Genomic DNA, 19790 nt, shown 5'->3' on the forward strand with positions numbered 1-19790 from the left:
GCCCATTTGCATTAGAGAAAAAATATTAATTCCCAGAATGCTACTCCAGATATCTTTTGAGGATGGAATTTAGGAAAAGTGTCCGTTTGGGCTATATCATGCAGTGATGACAGAACCCCATGTGATGGGGTTCAGAGTGAATTACCAATGGATCAGTGCCACAACCTGTAACATCCGAGTTAGAACTGGAAGGGAGGGATAACAGTTTTTAGTCAAAGGCAGCAGTGAGGGATGAACAGGTTCCATGACTCAGCTGAGGCTACACATGAGTTTCCTTACCAGTCCTATGCTCTTCCCACCATACAGAGACCAAAACAAAAAACACCGTCTTGTCCTAGCAAGACCTAGCTATAAAATTATGTGAAACATAGTAAGCTTTTTGAACACATATTTCTGCTTGGAATGTAAAGGATTCAAGATTTCTAAAATTATTGTGACTCTTCCTTGCCGAGAATTTGATAAAATAACACTGGTTCCTAATTCTTTTATTTCATTTAATCATTAATGCTTAAGAAGAAAGAAAAAATTGCATGATATTTGTTTTTGGCCATCTGCTCCATTTAAAACCTTGCAGCTACTTATTATCTGGAAGGTCTATTAGAGGGAGATTGAGTACCTGGCATCCAGGAAAAGATGTAGCCAATTTAGTCTTCCTTTCTGGAATTACAGGAATCTGGAAACATTTCAGGATTCTATTCAATCTTTACCTTCTTTAGATTTTGTCACATTTAGACACCTTCAGTTAATTTGTTAAAATTCTTTGATTTATAACAGCTTACTTGAATTCTAAAGAGAAGTTGCATAAAGTGGGGGGATTAAATTCTGCAAAGCTGCATGGAGAACAGATTTTTTAAAAAAACAGGTATGAGTCTGCATTTTAAAACTTGTATTCACATTACCTTAAATGTAATGTTTACCTGACTCATTTACTCCAACACAGGATCACACACACACACACACACACACACACACACACACACACACACACGTGTATTTTTTCCCCCTACCTTTAGGAGTAGAATGTCAAGAGAAAAATAGTAGTGAATAACATACTTAGAAAAGTAATAAAGTGAAAGTAATGACAGTCTTTGGTACAGCCCAGAATCCTTAAGGAGCTGTAGTCTTGTTCCATCTTGTTTTCCCCCTGTACTTTCACTCTATTCCTGTTCTTACTGATTTCTAGCCAATTCAATTTCACATGTATAATTGTTCCACGGTCGATTAGACTGCAGAAAAGTGGGGTTGCAATTGACTGGAGCGGTGCACTCCCTCCACACGTCTACCTACTTGGCATTAAGGGACAGTGCCCTGGCACACAGTAGGTCGGTCGGCCCCAGATATTGTAATAATAATACTTGTGTGAGTTTGGAGGAAGGATCAAGGCAGGGATTACCGGATTCCCCATTACTCCACTACCCACATTTCTGGTGCTGAGATCATCGTCCTTAGGAAACTGATCATGAGTTTGCCGCTCTTCTAGAGAAACAGCTGATTCTTGGGGTCCTGTACCCGCGAGGATGCACGTGGAAAGGCTCTGTAAAGCCCAAGTGCCAGGCACTGAGCTAAACGAAGGTGACCATGGCCTCATCTTCTCTGTCCAAATTTTTTTACAGAAGGTTGCAAGCTCAGCACACAGGGCTAGCAGCCTGAGCCCGGCCTAACGGGGTCCAGCACACCGGGTTGGGCGCCCTTACCCGCGGCGGGGATGCAGGGATGCTGGGATGCGGGGATGCGGGGATGCGGGGATGCGGGGATGCGGGGATGCGGGGATGCGGGGCTGGCGGCGGCGCGGGGCGGGGCTTAACTGCGGGGAAATGACGTCGCCAGCCCCGGGCGCTCCGCGGGCCTGAGCCGCGCACCCTGGTAACGGCTGCTCCACGACTCCCGCGTCCTCCTCCATGTCCCCGCCTTCCCTCGCGGTAGCCCGCCCCGTCTCCACCTCCCTCCGCAGCCCCGGCGGCGGCCGTCTCGCCTGGTCCCGGGTGCCGCCTGCGAGCGGGGCCGGAGGATCCACGCTGCCCACGACGCCCCCTCCGGGCGCGGGCTGAGGCGAGAGCGGGCCTGGTCCCCGGCCGCCGCCGCCGGACCCCGGAGCGTCCGCCCCGCGCAGTGTCGTCTGCGGCCTCCGGCCGGCGGGACCGCCCCGTCCCTGGAAGGGTGTGACCCGGGGGTTTCAGACAGGAGGGCCTCTTCGGCGGAGGCTGGCAGACACCAGGGGTCGGGTCGGGGAGAGACCTTTTCGGCTCTTGCCTCCCAGACGTCGTTGCTCCGCGGGCCTCCCGGTGGGCCTCCCGGCGGGCGCGGACACAGGTGCCCCGGCCGGGGTCTATCGGGAAGATGGCGACCCCGGGCATGAGCTGGCAGCAGCACTATTACAGCGGCTCTGCAGCCGGGGCGGCCAAATTCGCACCCTCGCCGGCCGGGGCGCAGCTGGCTGGGCACTGCGTGGACTACAGCCAGGACATGCACCTGAAAATGAGCAAGAAAATCGCCCAGCTTACTAAGGTAAGGGGCGGGGCGGGGACGGAGGCGACCCTGTGTGCCCCGAGGCGGCGAGCCCTGTCCTGGGGTGAGCCCAAGGGGGCTCCTGGCGAGAAGCAACAGCCTGAGATTTATCTCCAAAACCACTCAAACTTAGGTGGAATGCTGACGACGCGGATTTAAACTAGACAGTACCACTGGATTTATGGGACTTGCTGAATTTATGGGACTTGCACCTCTTTGCCCTTTAGGGTTAACCCACGCAGAACAAATTAGGGTTTACTTTCTCAGTTTCACAACGGAACACGATTTTACTGTTGCTTCCAGGCATCTGCCAGGGCTCCAGGAGGCATCACACTACAGTACCAAATGAAGTACAGTACCGTATTTACCTAACATGACCCGAATCCTCGGAATTAATGAGTATCTGTTATTGGTTATGAATTTATGGGGAGAATAAACTTTCTGAGATTATTCCAAGGGATGTAGGAGGGTAAAACATACCTTGTGTGCCATTTGGGGGATTTAATGAGTCATTCTTTATCCTGATAAAATGTCAAACAAGGCTTATTAGATGAATCACACTGTGCCAGCGTTTTGTTAAGCGGTTCAGTTTACCAAAAGATAGTTTTCAAAGAGCAAATCGCTTGCATGTTTACCAACTGTGATTTAGGATGGCACCTGTGTTAGTGAGGTCTTCTAATTTAGTAAATGTTGATAATAGAAAAGAGTTGATGCCTGAAGCAAGAGAATTTTGGATCAATTATCCTGCTCTGTTTAGATCTTACTGGCAATTTAGCAATACCCATTAAGTGTGAAGAAGTGATTTGTGATTTTTGGAAGTTAGTAGAGGTGATAACTACTTAATGAGTGTTGGTATGCTGACATGAAGACATGAGGCAGGGGGTCGCAGGATATTACTAGGTAAACTGAAGTCTGACTCCAAAATTCTCAGTATATACTTTCACTATTGGTCTTCTTGAGAGAGTACACTAAGTCATTAGAATTGGAAGGAGGGAAAGGAATAATAAAAAAGGAATGAAACGTAATAAAACAAGGAATAAATGAAGGGTAAAAAGATTTCAGTGGAGAAATGTTACTGAGGTTAGAAAAATAACAAGGAAGGACTAAAGAATAAGGGGACAATGGAGGTGAAAAAGAAAAGGTGCAGGTATTTAACAGTAAATCTCAACCATGCAAAGCAAGCAATATTTTGTGAAATTGTTTTTGTTTGTTGTTCTTTGTTTTGTTTTGTTTTGTTTTTTATTGGACGTCAACACAGTCTCAGAGGTTGCTAAGTATCCAGTTTTTACTATTTCCTCTTGTGACAGAGAGTACCAAAATTCACAGAAAGAAAGAACTAGGAAGAAATGATAACAGAGAGTCATCAGAGCATTTCTCCAATTGGGGCTCTCCTGCAATAGCATTTGATCTTAATAATATTAATGTTCAAAGTGAAGTACATGCGTATTTATTTATTTATTATGATTTTTTCTTAGAAGATGTCCACACATCCTTTGTTCTTATTTTAGATTGTAACTCCCCAGAGTTCTGCTGTAATAGAAACACTCAATAAATCGGTAGTGGAACTGTGTATTCTTTAATGAAAGCTGTTTCACTTCAGTAAACTTTATTTCTTTCTACTTACACTTTTCAATTTCCTGTTCTTTTATCAGAAAAAAAATTCACAGAAGGTAGGATATTACATGGATGTTGATAGCACTTTCGGCCTTCACACCAAGCTCCTTGAATCTAATAAGCCACTGTCCCTGTGCCAGTGCTTCATCACTGCAGAGTGTTGTATCTAATCCTTCTTGGGGGTTACTGGGACTCTGATCAGTGTTTGTAGTTATGGTATCTAAACACTGTCACCACCCCGTCAACGTCTTAAGTGCTTCAGACATTTAATACCTTATACTAGGGTTTCTCAGTGTTGCATTGATTGATTCCTTGTTGATGATCTGTCTTGTGCATTATAGGATGTTTAGCAGTATCACTGCCCTACATAGTTGGTGTCAGTAGACTTCTACCCCAATTGTTCCCTCCCCATTATCATGATAGTAAGCATTACTAGATGTTCCTGGGGCAGAGTGGGGCAAGGGAGGGGTGGCAAAATCATGCCAGGTAAGGGACGAATACCATTGAATACTGAAATATCTATAGAGGTTCTTCCACCTCTACCTCTTGCCTTTATATTTACTTGAGATAAAGTCTGACAATGAAACAATCCTGTAATAGGAATCTTGATACAGCCAGTTCCTTTCAGTTCCTGAAAATGTACAATAAGACCTGCTTTTCTTATGTACCATTTGGAAACTGTCAAATTGTACAGTCATATACACTTATTGCAAATACTGTGCCATAAGCACGGCATCATGAATGTGTGTACATACATATGTGCATACATACATATGTGTATATATGTATGTCCATATATATTATGTATGTGTATAATTGGAAACTCTGCTAGTTCTGCTTCATGAAGTTTTACTCATGAAGAGTTTACTAATACATTCACACCAATAGAGAGATTAAGTAGAACTATGGATGCAACTTGTTAATATTTTACATTTTTATAGTTACTATAAAGATAACTATTAAAGCAGGATCTATTTTCTGGGGAAGGGAGTCAGTAAAAATCACTCCTCAGCCTTATAGTAGCAGTATAATTAAAAATGTGCCTTGGGAATCTGGCACACATCTTGAGTTAAAATTTCCACTCCCCTACTTGCTAGTAGCATGACCTTGAGCAAGTCACTAAACTCAGTTCCCAAATCTTTAAAGTAAGGATGACAGTACCTATTTTAGAGAGTTATAGGCTCTTCATTCAGGCCATCACTGAAAATATTTACTATATACTAATAGTATTCATAAAATATTCATAGTATATTTTAAATACCCCTTTAAAATTTCTGCTTTGGATACCATGATATCATAGTGTGTTTATTTTGAGGATTTCTCCCAAACACTATAAAAATGCATATAGTAGTTGTTTTCTTATTTGAATATCAGTAAAGGTTTCACATTCACATTGTTTGTAGTATAGTACTGAAAGGCATATTTCAAGAAATCTGGCTGGCTTTGAAAGGATAAGGGTGACAGTTTTCTACTATACAGTATTGTATATAATAAGGCTCAGTATGTTTTTAACTGAAGAAAAAGTCTCATCTGAATGCATAATTGTTCATATTCTGTCTTTCAAGAGCCTAAGATAGCAGCTTCTTGTGGTAAGAACTGCAGTTCTTAAAGCAGGTTTTATGTAAGGGTACTTTGCTAAGTGTTAGAGATGCAGTGGGGAGCAGGACATAGTCCTCAGCCTGTTAAGATGTCTAGCATATTTAGGTCACCCATGTCAAATTTTAAGAATTAATATTAGATTCTTGAATTAATAATAATTCTCATGTTGTGGCATAGTTCTGAAATTGTTATGGTTGAACCATCTCAGTAAGACAGGAAAGCTGGGTGGAATCCATTCTGTTTTATAAGATCACATTTACATACTTCTCTGTTTGTCCCTATGATACCTCCCCACCCCTGCCTGGTACTGGGCATTGAATACAGGGGGACTGGGGCTGGGAGCTATATCCCTGGCCCTTTTTACATTTTATTTTGAGATAGAGTCTTGCCAAGTTGCCAAGGCTAGTCTGTAATTTAACAATCCTTCTTCTGTCTCAGCCTCCTGAGTAGTTGGAATTACAGGCATGTGCCATTGCTTCTGGCCCTCTGTTTGGACTCTATAGTGCAATAGATTAAAAAGGAAACTGGTAGGATATAATTATAATAGTATTATTTTTTAATCTCTCTCTTTTTTTGGCCCCTTTCTGTCTCTTTCAATTTACTCTTAGGCTGGTTTATTCTCTGACATGAGTGAACTTGATATTTCTGGTTACTCTTAGATAATAAAAATCATCCTTCAATAACTAAGTCACAAAGATCTCAGCTTGATTATTAAAATGACCAGTGCAAATAAACAAATAAAATTTCTAGACCAAACCCAAATTAAAGATGAAGCTTCTCCCCCCATGCACATTTTTTTGGCCCTGCATATTGCAAGGGGCAAGTTAGTAATCGGGGAAGGGCTTCATTGACTTTTTTTCTTCTGACCCTGCTTTTCTACTCTTCCTTCTTTGTCTTGCCAGTCCTGGTTTTAGATCCCTCCAAAGTTGGAGGAGGAAGAAGGAAGAGGGGGAGGGAAAAGGAGCTTCAGAGTTTTAGCTAAAAATCTAGATGATGATCTATCTTTAGTGCTTTTATAGTCTTGGTAGATGTTTCAAGATTTTTCACTTGAGGATCCTGTGTCTTTCATCTTAGTTGCTTGAGACTTTCACATTAAGTTCCTTGAAAATTAAAATGCATTCTGGCTGGTTGCTGGCTCCTTCCTCAGCTCTTGGAGCTGGCAGTAAGTATCTTCATCATCATTTTGTTGAAGTCTGTTCCAGCTCCAGATAATCCATTTGGATGGATCCATTTGACTCTACCACAGCTTTCTGTTTCTTCCTGTAAGACCCATATCTGGTCCCTAGGAACTAATCATTCTTTGTACAAAACTAGGAGTGGGCCTAGTTCAGTCATCTCTTTTGTTCTCCAGTGCATCTTCATTCATCTCCCATTCTTTAGATTTTCCAGGGATGAATCAGGTGTCTAGGTCAGATGTTCTTGAAAGTGCTTATATCAAGCCCTTCATATGATCCCTTCAAAGCCTTTTTTCCTGTGCTTCAGATGTGGAATGAGAATTTTCTCTCTTCCCCATGAAAAGGCCTGGGTCCTTATTATCATAAATCTCATGGATATCTCCATAACCAGCTCTGTAATCTCCTTGAAGTCACATTTTACTAGTGTTGGTTGAGGGTAGGAGGTAAGACACTTCTGACATTCCTTTCTTTAGACTGCCTCCTTTGAAATTTTAGGAATGTTCTGGCATCTGCTTTGGAGCGTTAATTCTGTTGTCTTTAGTTCTTAGTAGAAACTTCCCTTTTAATGTCCTGCTGTGTTAGCTTCTTATGAAAGGCCTCCATTGTTGCTTATACTTCAGTACAGCTCAGTCCACTTATCACTTATAGACATAACTAGGAGAAGGTAGAGTATGAGTTTCCAAGAAGCAGAAAGTAGTTTTGTATTCTATGATTAGCATCAGTAAGTCTACTTCTTTTAATACTGTGGCCCTTTTACAAGCAATGTTCTGACCTACTTAGCCTTTGTTGGACTTTCCTTACTCAGAATTCTTATAATATTTATTATCTGTAATTCGCAAATATAATTTATTGTTTTTGTAAATATACCTTTTTCCCCTGATTTTGATTATACCTTTCTCATTATAGGGACCATATATTGTATTTTGTCTTACCTTGATATTAATGCTTTGCGTGCATCATAGAAGCTAATGAGTATTTATTGAAGAAGATGATGGTAGTTGTAGTGGTAATGATATGACAAGTAGTTTTGCTATATAGTAGAAAAAGGGCCATTTTTGAGAAATTGTATCTGCTACTTTTCTGGGCTAATGATAGATTAGTTTGGCTGAGTGAAAATATTCTTACATATTGAAATATTTATTGGCTTCCCATTGAACTGCTTCAGAAAGCTATATTATTTCATAATATTCTTATATGTATATTTCATAATATACTTTATTTTGTCATAAAAATAAAAATATCAAGTACTTTGTGTAAAATATAAACATTGGCACTTCAAAATGTAGATCTTTAATATACTAGTTTCTTACCAAATATTTTAGGAAGTTAACTAAAATAACTCTGCTTTTATTATATCTAAAACCACAATGTGTTTATAGAAAGCTTAAACCAGTGAAAATTTCACACAGTCCTGTTTCCTCTACATTAAATAAGACTGATTTTCACTAATTGTGTGTGTATGTGTGTGTGTGTGTGTGTGTGTGCGCGTGCGCGCATGCTTTTTAATAGTTTAATAATCTAGGAGATTATGAATTACCTAAGTAAATAGCCACTTTTGGTACAACTTGGGTTTTTGAACTAGAGTTGTAAGTATAGTCACAGTCGGCTGTGTTTCAGTTTAGGACTAGTACAAGCCAAATACAGCATCTTTTTTTTTTTTTCTCCTTTGTTAACACTGCAGCTCAGCCATCCTCTTGTGCAATCGCCTGGATGTAATCTTTAGTCATAGGTGAGTGGTTTGGATTAATTTTGTGTATTTTACTAATGGACACAAGAGCATGATATCCTGTTCATTAATTTTCCATAAACTTCAAAAAGGGACTGCCTTTAGAGTTAAAAGATTTAGAGCTGGCAGAAACCTTAAACTTGACAACCCTAATCCTCTCATTTATAGATGCAGAAATTGATGATCCAAAGTTATTTGAATATCACACAACCTTGTCACTGGCAGAATCTGGACTTCAACTCAGGTCTCTGAATTGGTCTAGGATGGGTGGCTACACCACTAGGTTTCTTTTCTGTAAATCTACCTTATTCCTAATATTGGTTGTTCAGTAAGAGGTTACAGAGTTGTTATTGTTTTTTCCTATAGGAACCATATTTGACTTATCTCACTCATGGATTTTTAATAATAAGTACAACCAATGTGCTTCTCCCATACAATGTAGAAAATTTCTGAGTTTATAGATAGTATATTTTGTAACTATGGCTCAGTAATTTTGTAATAGAGCTGTATGTGTGTGCCTCTGTTTTAAAATAAATGTCAAAATATTTTCATGTTTTTACTAACAGCTTTAGCCATTCCAGACCTAAAAAAATGTAGTTACATTAATTTGGAGACTGCTATGCTTGGTGTGAAGGTTACTATTATGGTTATTTTAGAATGTTTTTCCTTAACTGCTTGGTTTCCTAATTGTATTGTTACCTAGACCCAATTCTAGAAGGCAACAAATTGAAAACTTTCCAGTTTTTATCATTTATTCTTTGTTGATAAAAATTCTTTACTATTCTCTAATTCCCAAGGTTTTAAAAAGTTGTATGAAGGATAAGGGTCTGGTAGGAATATATTATTGAAGTAATTTGTTTGTTTTAATTGAATTAGTAAAGTCCCTGTATATTAACTCTTAAAATTATGAGTATTTCTGAAAATTTTGTATCACTTAAATTTGAGATGAGGAAGAAAAGTTATACAGAACTTATAAAGCAAGTAAGATTCTGAATGGATAAAATACTATCTTTTCTTTTGATTGACCTTGTGAGATTTTGAAAAGCAAAACTCTTATCTGTGAGCATCCAGAAATGGAATTAGTTTGTTTTACCATATAGAGTTTCTATTCTGCAGGCCACTTGTGAATGAAAAGGACATTAAGTAAAACTGTCAGAATTGGTGCTTCATAGCCCTTTTTAGAAATGGAAACCTGAGGGGGGACAATTGCTAACTGAATTTGGGGTTTTAAAAAGTAAAAAAAATGTTATAAATGGTAATTTGATGTGGGGAAAATTTCTCAGGTTTTTATTTTATATTTCAGGTGTGTTCTGAGCCACAGGGTTTCTTTTAGCTTTACCTGAGAACTTCTGGCCTTTAACATATTATAAGTTGAGTATGCCCTATCTAAAATGCCCTATCTAAAATATATTTACATAGATTTTACTGGTTGAGTATTCCTAACCCCAAATCTAAAATGCTTTAGAGTTCAAAATCTTTGCATATCATGTCAGCATTCAAAAAGTTTTGGAGCCTGCCACAGTGGCACCATCTGTAGCCTCTGCTGCCTGGGAGGCTGAGGCATGAGGATCCCTTTAGCTCAGGAGTTCAGGGTCAGCTTGGGCAATGCACCTGGTCCTCATCTCAAATAACAACAACAAAATGGATTTGGGAGTATTTCAGATTAGGGATGTTTTACCTGTACTAGAAAATATTCTTTTACTACCAATCCATGTTTTAAAATAAATTTTGGAAACACTGACCTTCACAAATTGTGGACTGTCAGTTGTAGTCAGAATTTTGGTATACTTAACATTTGAGGCTAAAGCAAATATCTTAGAAAATCTTTTATTTTTAGCTTTTTATTAAACTATATCAGTAAGCTACTGTTATTTGTTGACCTCAGGCCTATGTCATTAATACTTATATCATTCTTTCCTACCATAACTTCCACAAGAATATATAAAAATATAGTAAGTCTCTCTCTCTCTTCTCTCTCTCTCTCTCTCTCTCTCTCTCTATATATATATATATATATATATACACACACACACATATATATGTGTGTGTGTGTGATATTATGTGTGTGTGTGTGTGTATATATATATATATATATATATATATATATATATATATATAGTTTTTACCTGTATCTATTACTGCTGTCATCTTGATTTGTAAATGAAGGCTGAACCTACCAAAAGCCCTACAGTAGACGAGAGAACAAAAGATTTGGTGATCAACATCAAAAATGTGTGTATCTGATATTTCAGACTCTGTTACTCTCTACCACTTCACTTATTATAAAGGAGATAGTATTTATGATGTACTTTTAAAAATTGCTCATCTATAGCTCTCATTTATATGTACCATCTCTATATTGAGCTTTAAGGAGTTTGAAAGTGAAAAATTTTTGTCCAAATATTGCATTGTTAGAATTTAGATTATCAAAAGTTGATAATTTTAGTAATATTAGGATAAATTCCTATTTACTTGAAATTATTGGGGAATGAGCTTAGATAAATAGATGTTACCATAAGGATTATAATTTTCCACCTTGATTTTAAACCATATCATACTCAGATTGCACTAGAATCCTTTATCACCTCCAAATTGTTATTATGATCATTAGTAACATGCCTAGGAAATTAAGCCAATTTTATACTAAATCTATTAGGCCAAACTTATAAATGCTGAAACTTTATTTCTGAATAAATTTCATTAATTCCTTTTTATTTGCTATGTCTCCCTTTCTTATAAAAATGAAGTATAAAGTTTGACTATGAAAATTCTAGGCATTGACCTTTTTAGTTGAGCAGATTAAGTTTATTCTAGGGAATATGTATCTGTGTTCACAGGTATGATTTGAGTATCACTTACATGAAATACTTGGGACCAGAAGTGTTTTGAATTTCAAACTTTCAGATTTTGGAATATTTGTGTATACATAATAAAATATTTTGGGGACCTAAGTCTAAACACAAAATTTGGTTACATTTCATATACACTCCTACACAGTCTAAAGGTAATTTTATACAATATTTTTTGTATTTTTATACAACATTTTTTATATTTGTGTCTTGACTGTGACCTCTTACATAACACCTGGTGTGGAATTTTCTACTTTTAGCATCATATTGGTGCTCAGAAAATTTTCTATCTACCAGCATTTTGGGTATTTAAGTTAGGAATGCCCAACCTACATTTGCATTTTGCATTTTGTTCCTCCTAAAGTACAGTCTTAGCAGAATCGCATTTCTTTCAGAAAACATTTCATGATCAACATACTAAATAGTATTCTTTTCTTACTCTTAAATGTTTTGCCTAGAGAAACATTATATAAACAAAGTATATGCAATTTGTGGGGGAAGTTGTGTATTTGAGTATCAATGCTGTGTGTGTTTAATGATCTACACAGTAATAAAAGAAAATATACACAGCAGAGCATATAATATAGGATCATGTGTTTGGTAGATTAGTTGAATGCTAGCTCATTAAAGACATTGTGGTAGGCATTACTAATTATTTATTCCTGTTAATTTACATTCCATCTTGGTCTATATTTTTTAAATTTTTCAATAGTCTTAAAAATGTCATGGAATTATATTTATCATACATAATAATTATAACATTTATCAATCCATGAATCCTGACAAATTTTAAATATATAACTCTGGTCAACTTTTTCTATTTGACTTGGTTCTTTTGGGGTAAAAATTATATATCTGCTTTTCTTAGATAAATAAATGCTAGTGCCTTCCAACTTTCTTAATTAACTATTAAAATTATTAATGTAATTTGTAATCAGAGAATGCTTCAGTTGATACATTCATTCTATGGTTACAAATTTCTGTAAAGTTAATGTTTCTGTGTTAGGTCCATGTCTGTCATGGGCAGGCCACATTCCCAGAGCCAAATGGGAATGAGGTAGCAGTGTCCATCATATGGGTCAGAGATGTGGTTCAGTTAGATCTCTATCTGAATTTCAATGTCACTACATGCTAGTGTATAACCTTCAAAATGTTTTAACCTCTCAGAAATCATGTCCTCATATGTAATAATAACAAAGCCTACCTCACAGAATTATCATGAAGGTCAAAGGAGTTAATTTATATAGGTGAGAAGCACTCAACAAATGTCAAGTGCTACACACTTTCTAGTTCCCTCTACCTGATTCGGACTCTGCTGTCATCATCTTTAACACTAAAGTATGTTTTCTCATATATTCTCTTTTCTGATAGAGATATGTTTTACATTGCTAGGGACCACAACTCTCAAAAGTAAAGATTCATCAACAAATAAAATAGTTAGTTCTCATGGTTCATATGATTATGTTTTGTTCCAGGGAAAGTATACGGTTAGATTCCTGACAGCACTTGGTCACAACATGCCTATAATCTCATCACCCTATTGTTTTATGTGCATTTCTGTTTAAAATACTTTCTTTACTATATATTGTTGATTGAATAACACTGAACTCATAGCCAGTAGCAAGCACAATTCATGCCTGCATGAAGCTTATCTAACCCACCATAAGTGCTGATTTGGGGATTACATACACATTTTAACAAGTAGGTGAATGTGCAAATATGGAGTTCGTGAATATAGAGGATCAGTTATATCTAAAAATGGAGGCAGAACTTTGCATCTGCTGTTTACTTAGCCCCTGCTCTCACTTGTCAGCTGTTGTCATGGGCCTGTGTGATTGTGACTCTTGTTACCACCCTAACCACCCTCATAAGGATGTGACTTACTCTTATTATCGCTCTTTTAAGAGAGGTGGAAGGGATCGTGGGGGTGGGACTATTCTTCTTTTGTGTGAGTTGACAGTCACCCAGTAGCCACCGTACAATCATAAGCATGGGTTAAAATTACATTCACATTCTGTCCTTATCCATTAGTGGTAATCTTCATAATTAGAACCTGAATATGCTACATTGCTCTAGGCCAGGAAAAAAAAAAACAATAATAAGTAGATAGATAGATAGATAGATATAGATATAGATATATTATTCTAGAATCTGCAGCAAAAGCTTTAAAAATATAGTATTGTTTGTTTTAATTTAAATAAAGTATTTTATGTTTATCATTTGCTTAAAATACATATGCAGTTACTTCCTTCTCAGCATAAACTGTCAATGTGGGAGTTGGTTTTTTTTAACTCTCTCTAGGTACCTGAAGATAACTAGAAAGCTTATATTCTGAAACTGTAACACATTTGGCTGGGTAGTTCTGGATTGACCTTATACTTCATATAGAAAGCTTTTAAATACTATTTATTCAAATTTAGAATGTCTTAGGCACATGATCTGTATCCTGACAAAGGCCATCCTTAAATGTCCATACCTGTCCACTTTTTCTTGTCCCACTTGTCTGGTGCTGATCAGAAAATACTGAAGATAAAGGAGCCCCCAGATAAGAGTACTCTGTGGTTGTGAGGGAGTTAGAAAAGTTAACCTATCTGGAGTAAAAATTTTATTTGAACCAAGCCCATGATTCAAATGTTGCTCTCTTGAGGATCATATATACTTTTTCCCTTCAACCTAGAGTCACCCTTGCTATTTGCTTTTTTAATTCTAATTTCTTTCTCTTTTTTAAAATACTTTTTTAGGGGCTGGGGATGTGGCTCAAGCGGTAGCGCACTCGCCTGGCATGCGTGCGGCCCGGGTTCGATCCTCAGCACCACATACCAACAAAGATGTTGTGTCCGCCGAGAACTAGAAAATAAATATTAAAAATTCTCTCTCTCTCTCTCCTCTCTCACTCTCTCTTTAAAAAATAAAATAAAATAAAATACTTTTTTAGTTGTTGATGGATCTTTATTTATTTATATGCAGTGCTGAGAATCAAACCCAGTGCCTCACAAGTGCTAGGCAAGCGCTCTACCACTGAGCTAAGACCCTAACCCAAATTCTAATTTCTTGATTGTGTGTCATTGTTAGATCGTGGCAGAATATCACACCCCTCCCAATCATTCTCTATAGAGATGTACACACCCTAATCCTGGAAACCTGTGACTATTACTTTAACATTTGCAGGTCGGATTTATCTGATTTACTTAAGCATTTTGAGATAAGGTTATCCTTGATTATTTATTTGGGGCAAGTGTAATCACAAGGACCCTTGTAAATGATAGAGGGAGGTAGAAGACTCAATGTCAGAGTGACCGGTATGTATTTGACTAGCATTTGCTGGTTTTGAAGTTGGAAGGAAACCATATGCCACAGAATGTAGGTAGCTTCTAGAACCTGGAAAAGACAAGGAAACCACTTCTCCCCAAGAGCCTTCAGATGTCAGCCTGGTAAAACTCTTCACGTTTCTGACCTCTAGGATTGTATATTTAGTAACTTACTTTGTAGTGAATTGTTAAAGTATCAATAAGAAACTAATGCAGGTATTTATATTGCTCTCTATAAAATCATGAATCCATTTTTATCTGATTGCTAGTGTTGCTGCACCATATGATGTTGCTAATCTCTGAATTGACAGTTGTGTTCTTCTTTTTCTATACATATTGAATAGATTAGCTACTTTTCTATTTTGAAACTATCAAGACTGTCAAGCTTAAGTCATTTGTCTGGGCTCATTCTTTCCTTAAGAGAACTTTCTCCTGCCTTAATCCTTATTGTGTTGCTGTTTCTGTGCCTCAAATAGATAGGGGCAGATGAGAATCAAGGAAACAAATTGGTGAGCTCTTGTAATAGTATTGCTGAGAAATGATGAGAGCCTGAATTAGAATGGTAGTAACAGAGAAAGAAGAGATATGAGAAACATTTTGGAGATAACCTTTTCAGGACTTTGTAATCATATCTTGTAGGACAACAGGTCTCTATCATATACTAGGTACTACTTATGTATTTGATGAATGAGAGAGAGAGAATGAATGACTAGGCATTCATGACGGATTAGTGTGAATTGAAATAGTAATGTTAGGAAGAACATATTTTAGGTACTTATTACTTAATAACAAGCCCCTCCACCACCGGCTTAGCTGCTTAAAACACACATTTGTTATCTCACGATAATTTGAGGCTCATGATTGTAGGTGTCACTTGGCTGTGTGGTTCTGGCTCAGGGCTTTTCATGAGGTTGGCTAGGGTTCTTGTCTCAGAAGATTTGACTAGCACTGGAAGTTCCACTTTTGAGTTCACTTATATGGCTGTTAGTAATCCTTTTCCATGTGGAACTCTCCACAGCAAATGCTCTGAGAGGTGGGGAGGGAAAGAGACCAAGATGAAAGCTATGGTCTTTTTGTAGCATAATCATAAAGTGACATGCCATCCCCTTGGGTGTGAATCCTGTTGGTTACTCAGAACCACTGTGGCATAGGAGAGCAGGTGACTACGCACACATTTTCAAAGTCCTCTGCACTCCTGTGGAGAGGATCATTGGTTGGATATGGGGGAGAGAAGCAGGTGGGTTATTACAGAATAATCCAGAACCTAAGTTTTATCTGATAGGTATAGAAAAACCTATAGCTAATCCAGAACCTTGAGTTTTGTCTGATAGATAGAGCAGAATAATTGGATTTTAGTAAAATTACAGAGCTTCAGTAGAAAATAATTTGGCTAATCTACCATTGAATTACTATGTAGGAATGGAAGTGAGGCTAGGATGTAGCAATAGAGTAAAAGAAAATTTAGGAATTGAGAGGACCATTGGTGTATGTAAAGATGCTGACTAGAGCTTACTATGATGAGGAAGGTTGAGTGATAAATCTAAAAAGTAGGATAAGCCATGCCTACAATGTTGCATAAGATTAATATTAGATTCAGGAGGAAACAGAGTGTTCAAGAGATTAAGTAACTTGGTTGGGGTCACCCTGCTAGTAAAGCTGGGATTTGAACTTAGATTTGTCTAACTGTGCCATGTTGCCCCTTTCAGAAGGCAGCATTGGGCAGTTTGATGAATACCCAAATCATTTTCAGATACTATGATTAGTTAGGTGCAATATAAAATACAATCTTGAAAAAGGAATGGGGGCATAAAGGGAGTTCTGAGGATGTAGGGAATTAGTTTTGTGTGTTTGTCTGGCTTATTGTTTACATGCTAGCTCAGAAATTGAAGGGACTATAATACGGTCAAGTGGGGATGGTAGTCAGTGGTGAGAGGAGTCAGGGTGTGGGGATGGACACTGGAATTAACTTGAGATCTGTTCTGTAATCCTATGGATAAATAAAGTGGAATGCATTAGAATGCAGAATCTTGCATGCTGAAGGTTTTTTAAAGGAGCAAACTAGAAAATTGTAAGTATTTAACAAATGTTAAGCAAACTAAAGTTTTATTTTTAAAGAGAGAGAGAGAGAGAGAGAGAGAGAGAGAGAATTTTTTAATATTTATTTTTTAGTTCTTGGCGGACACGACATCTTTGTTGGTATGTGGTGCTGAGGATCGAACCCGGGCCGCACGCATGCCAGACGAGCGCGCTACCGCTTGAGCCACATCCCCAACCCAGCAAACAAAATGTGATGCATTTAAGTGAATTATTTGATCAACTTGTTGTTTCCAACTTGATTATTAATTTATTTGCATAAAATTCCTGCAACTTATGTCATATTCAGATAATAAATAACATACATACAAATACCAGTGTTCTCTTGCTTAATAGATATGTGAAATTCTTTTTTTAGGCTTGTCACCTTTTTGTTGATACCTAACCTTACATCTGAAAATACTTTCTGTCAAATCTAAATATATTTTAGAAATATAACAGAAATTATTTAACAAGAAGATATTGTGTTAAATATTGCCTTTAGAGTTAATATCTTTGAGGTACATATAACTTCATTTTTAAACACAATGTCAATTTAGCAGGCATTTTTTTTTTACTGTGTATGGGTTTTTTTCATAATTTTATTGAGGTAAAATTCAGGTACAATAAAATGCACATATTTGAAGTATACAATTTGATCAGCTTTTGACATGTATGTAACCAATATAATCAATATAAAAAGCATTTCTATTTTTTAAAATTTGAAATTATGCACTGTTTCCTGCATAATTTATTACATTAGAAATCAATCACCTTAAGATATATAGAACCCCATTCCCACATGTCAACTATTTCAAAATTAAATGACACATTTATAAATATCTCAAGGGTCAAGGAAGAAAACACAAGAAAAGTAAATAAAAAGTGCTTTGAATTAAGTGCTAATAAAAGCTTAAAATATCAGAGTTTCTGTGATGAAACAGTACTCATATGAACATTTATAATTTAAAGTACTTGTATCAGAAGCTAGAATAACCATCAAATCATTTTCAATTTATGTAGTAGGAAGGGAAAAATAAGAGTAGGAGCAGAAATATATAAAGAAAAATACAGCTAAAATTTGATAAAAAATAAGTCTAATCAAGAAAAAAGTAAGAACACAAATTAATATCAATGGAAAGGGAACTATCAAAATAACACTACAGATGCTAAAAATATATTAAGGTAATATTATAATTGTATGCCAACATATGTGATAAGCTTATATCACATTAGAGAAGGATCCATGTGCTGCTGAGAAAAAGGTATATTCAATCATTGGTGGATGAAATATTCTATATATGTCTGTTAAGTCTAAAATTATCAAATTGTATTTTTTGCTTCTGTAGCTTCTTCATTTGGTTTTTCTTTGGAGGGACAGAGGCATGTTAAGGTTACCCAGTATTATTGTTTTGTGGTCTGTTTGATTCTTGAAATTGAGAAGGGTTTCTTTGATGTTGGTAGATGCTCCATTGTTAGGGGCATAAATATTTACAATTGTTACGTCTTGCTGATGTATGATTCCCTTAAGCAGTATGAAATGACCTTTTTTGTCTCTTCTAGTTAACTTTGTTTGAAGTCCACTTCATCTGATATGAGGATAGAAACCCCTGCTTGTTTATGTGACTCATGTGAGTGATATGTTTTTTTCCCATCCTTTCACCTTCAGTCTGGATGTCTTTGCCTATGATGTGAGTCTCTTGGAGACAGCATATTGTTCAGTCAATTCTTAGTCCCCTATGTCACTTTTGAACTCCACATTTCCTCGTCTCTTGTTCAGTCTCCAAACAATCTCTCCCACCCTGCACACTTTCTTGTTTGTTTTCCTAGCCAGAAGTGCCTCTCCCAGACTATCTTGCAAACAGTCAGATTGGAGGACAAGGGGTAGAACCACCGGGCATATTTCCACAACCAGTTGTCCCCTGTGTAAACCTCTCTCCACATTTGATTTTTTGCCTGGTCACTTTGTTAAGGTGGTATTCCAAAATTCCAAATAAAACTCCAGGTCTTTTTTGAAGCAAAAGACAAAGAATGTGTTCTGGCCAGGGTCAAGGGAGCAGGGAGAGCAAGCAGTTCTGCAACTCTTGACCCTGATTGGGGATGGGAATCAGCTTATAAGGACTAAAACCACAAATAAGGGGGGGAGGCAATTATAATCACAAGATAACATTTCATAAAGTGGAAAGTACATATTCTCAGAAATCACACCTTTAGTACATTTTTAGAAAAACAAGCTTGAATTAGTTTCATAGTTCAAGGATACTGTGATCAGGGTGCAAGAGGGTGAGGGTGGTGGTGTTAGCTTCTATGTAAGTGGGCTCATGTAGAAGGGGAGCCAATTTCACACAGGGTGAGGTGTCTGAACAAAATGGGGTAAGTCTGGCCTAATTTTCAAATCAGTCCACAACAACTTCAGCACACTCTATATCATGCAGAGTATGTGTTTAGTGGGCCTGTATTCCAGGCCAAACTCAGATTTGCCAGAAATTGGCCCCCTCGGCTGTCTGCCCCTGTGCAGTAGCTACAAAATGGTTCCTTCCTTAGCCTTCCGCAGGCCACCTGGAGAGATGGATAGTATTGACCAGTTGTACAGCTGGTTCACCTTGTTATATTTCAGTGAAAAAAACCAATCTCCTATATAGCTGCCTCTGGAAGGGCATACATCAGCAGGATGAGAGTAGAAGTGATGTCAGGAGAAGTTGTGATCATCTCTGATTTTAACTGATTATTTTCTGAAAAGACTAAACTGTAATCTAGAAGGAACTAAATAGTCAGAAACAACAGGATTAAGTTTTTCTTTGCTGAATAGTTTTAAAGAGTTATAAATAAGGAAATGAAGTGTGTTAAGAATATTGAGCTTTACTTTTTTTATGCCATGATTTGTGACTGACTGATTTATACCTATTAGTTTTAGTACATTATAAAATAGAGGATATTTATA

At 37.4% G+C, this 19790-nt stretch overlaps 1 protein-coding gene across 1 annotated transcript in view; it reads left to right on the forward strand.

Moving 5' to 3' along the window:
* Positions 1-2337: 2337 nt before the first annotated feature.
* The window catches only part of Fam184a (family with sequence similarity 184 member A), a 132096-nt gene continuing 114643 nt past the window's right edge, over positions 2338-19790 (forward strand). Inside the window, exon 1 of the mRNA XM_026394081.2 lies at positions 2338-2505. Within this exon, the coding sequence (XP_026249866.2) occupies positions 2338-2505 (168 nt within the window). The remainder of the gene's footprint in view (positions 2506-19790) is intronic.

The sequence above is a fragment of the Urocitellus parryii genome, chromosome 8, assembly GCF_045843805.1.
Source record: "Urocitellus parryii isolate mUroPar1 chromosome 8, mUroPar1.hap1, whole genome shotgun sequence".
Lineage (NCBI taxonomy): Eukaryota > Metazoa > Chordata > Mammalia > Rodentia > Sciuridae > Urocitellus > Urocitellus parryii.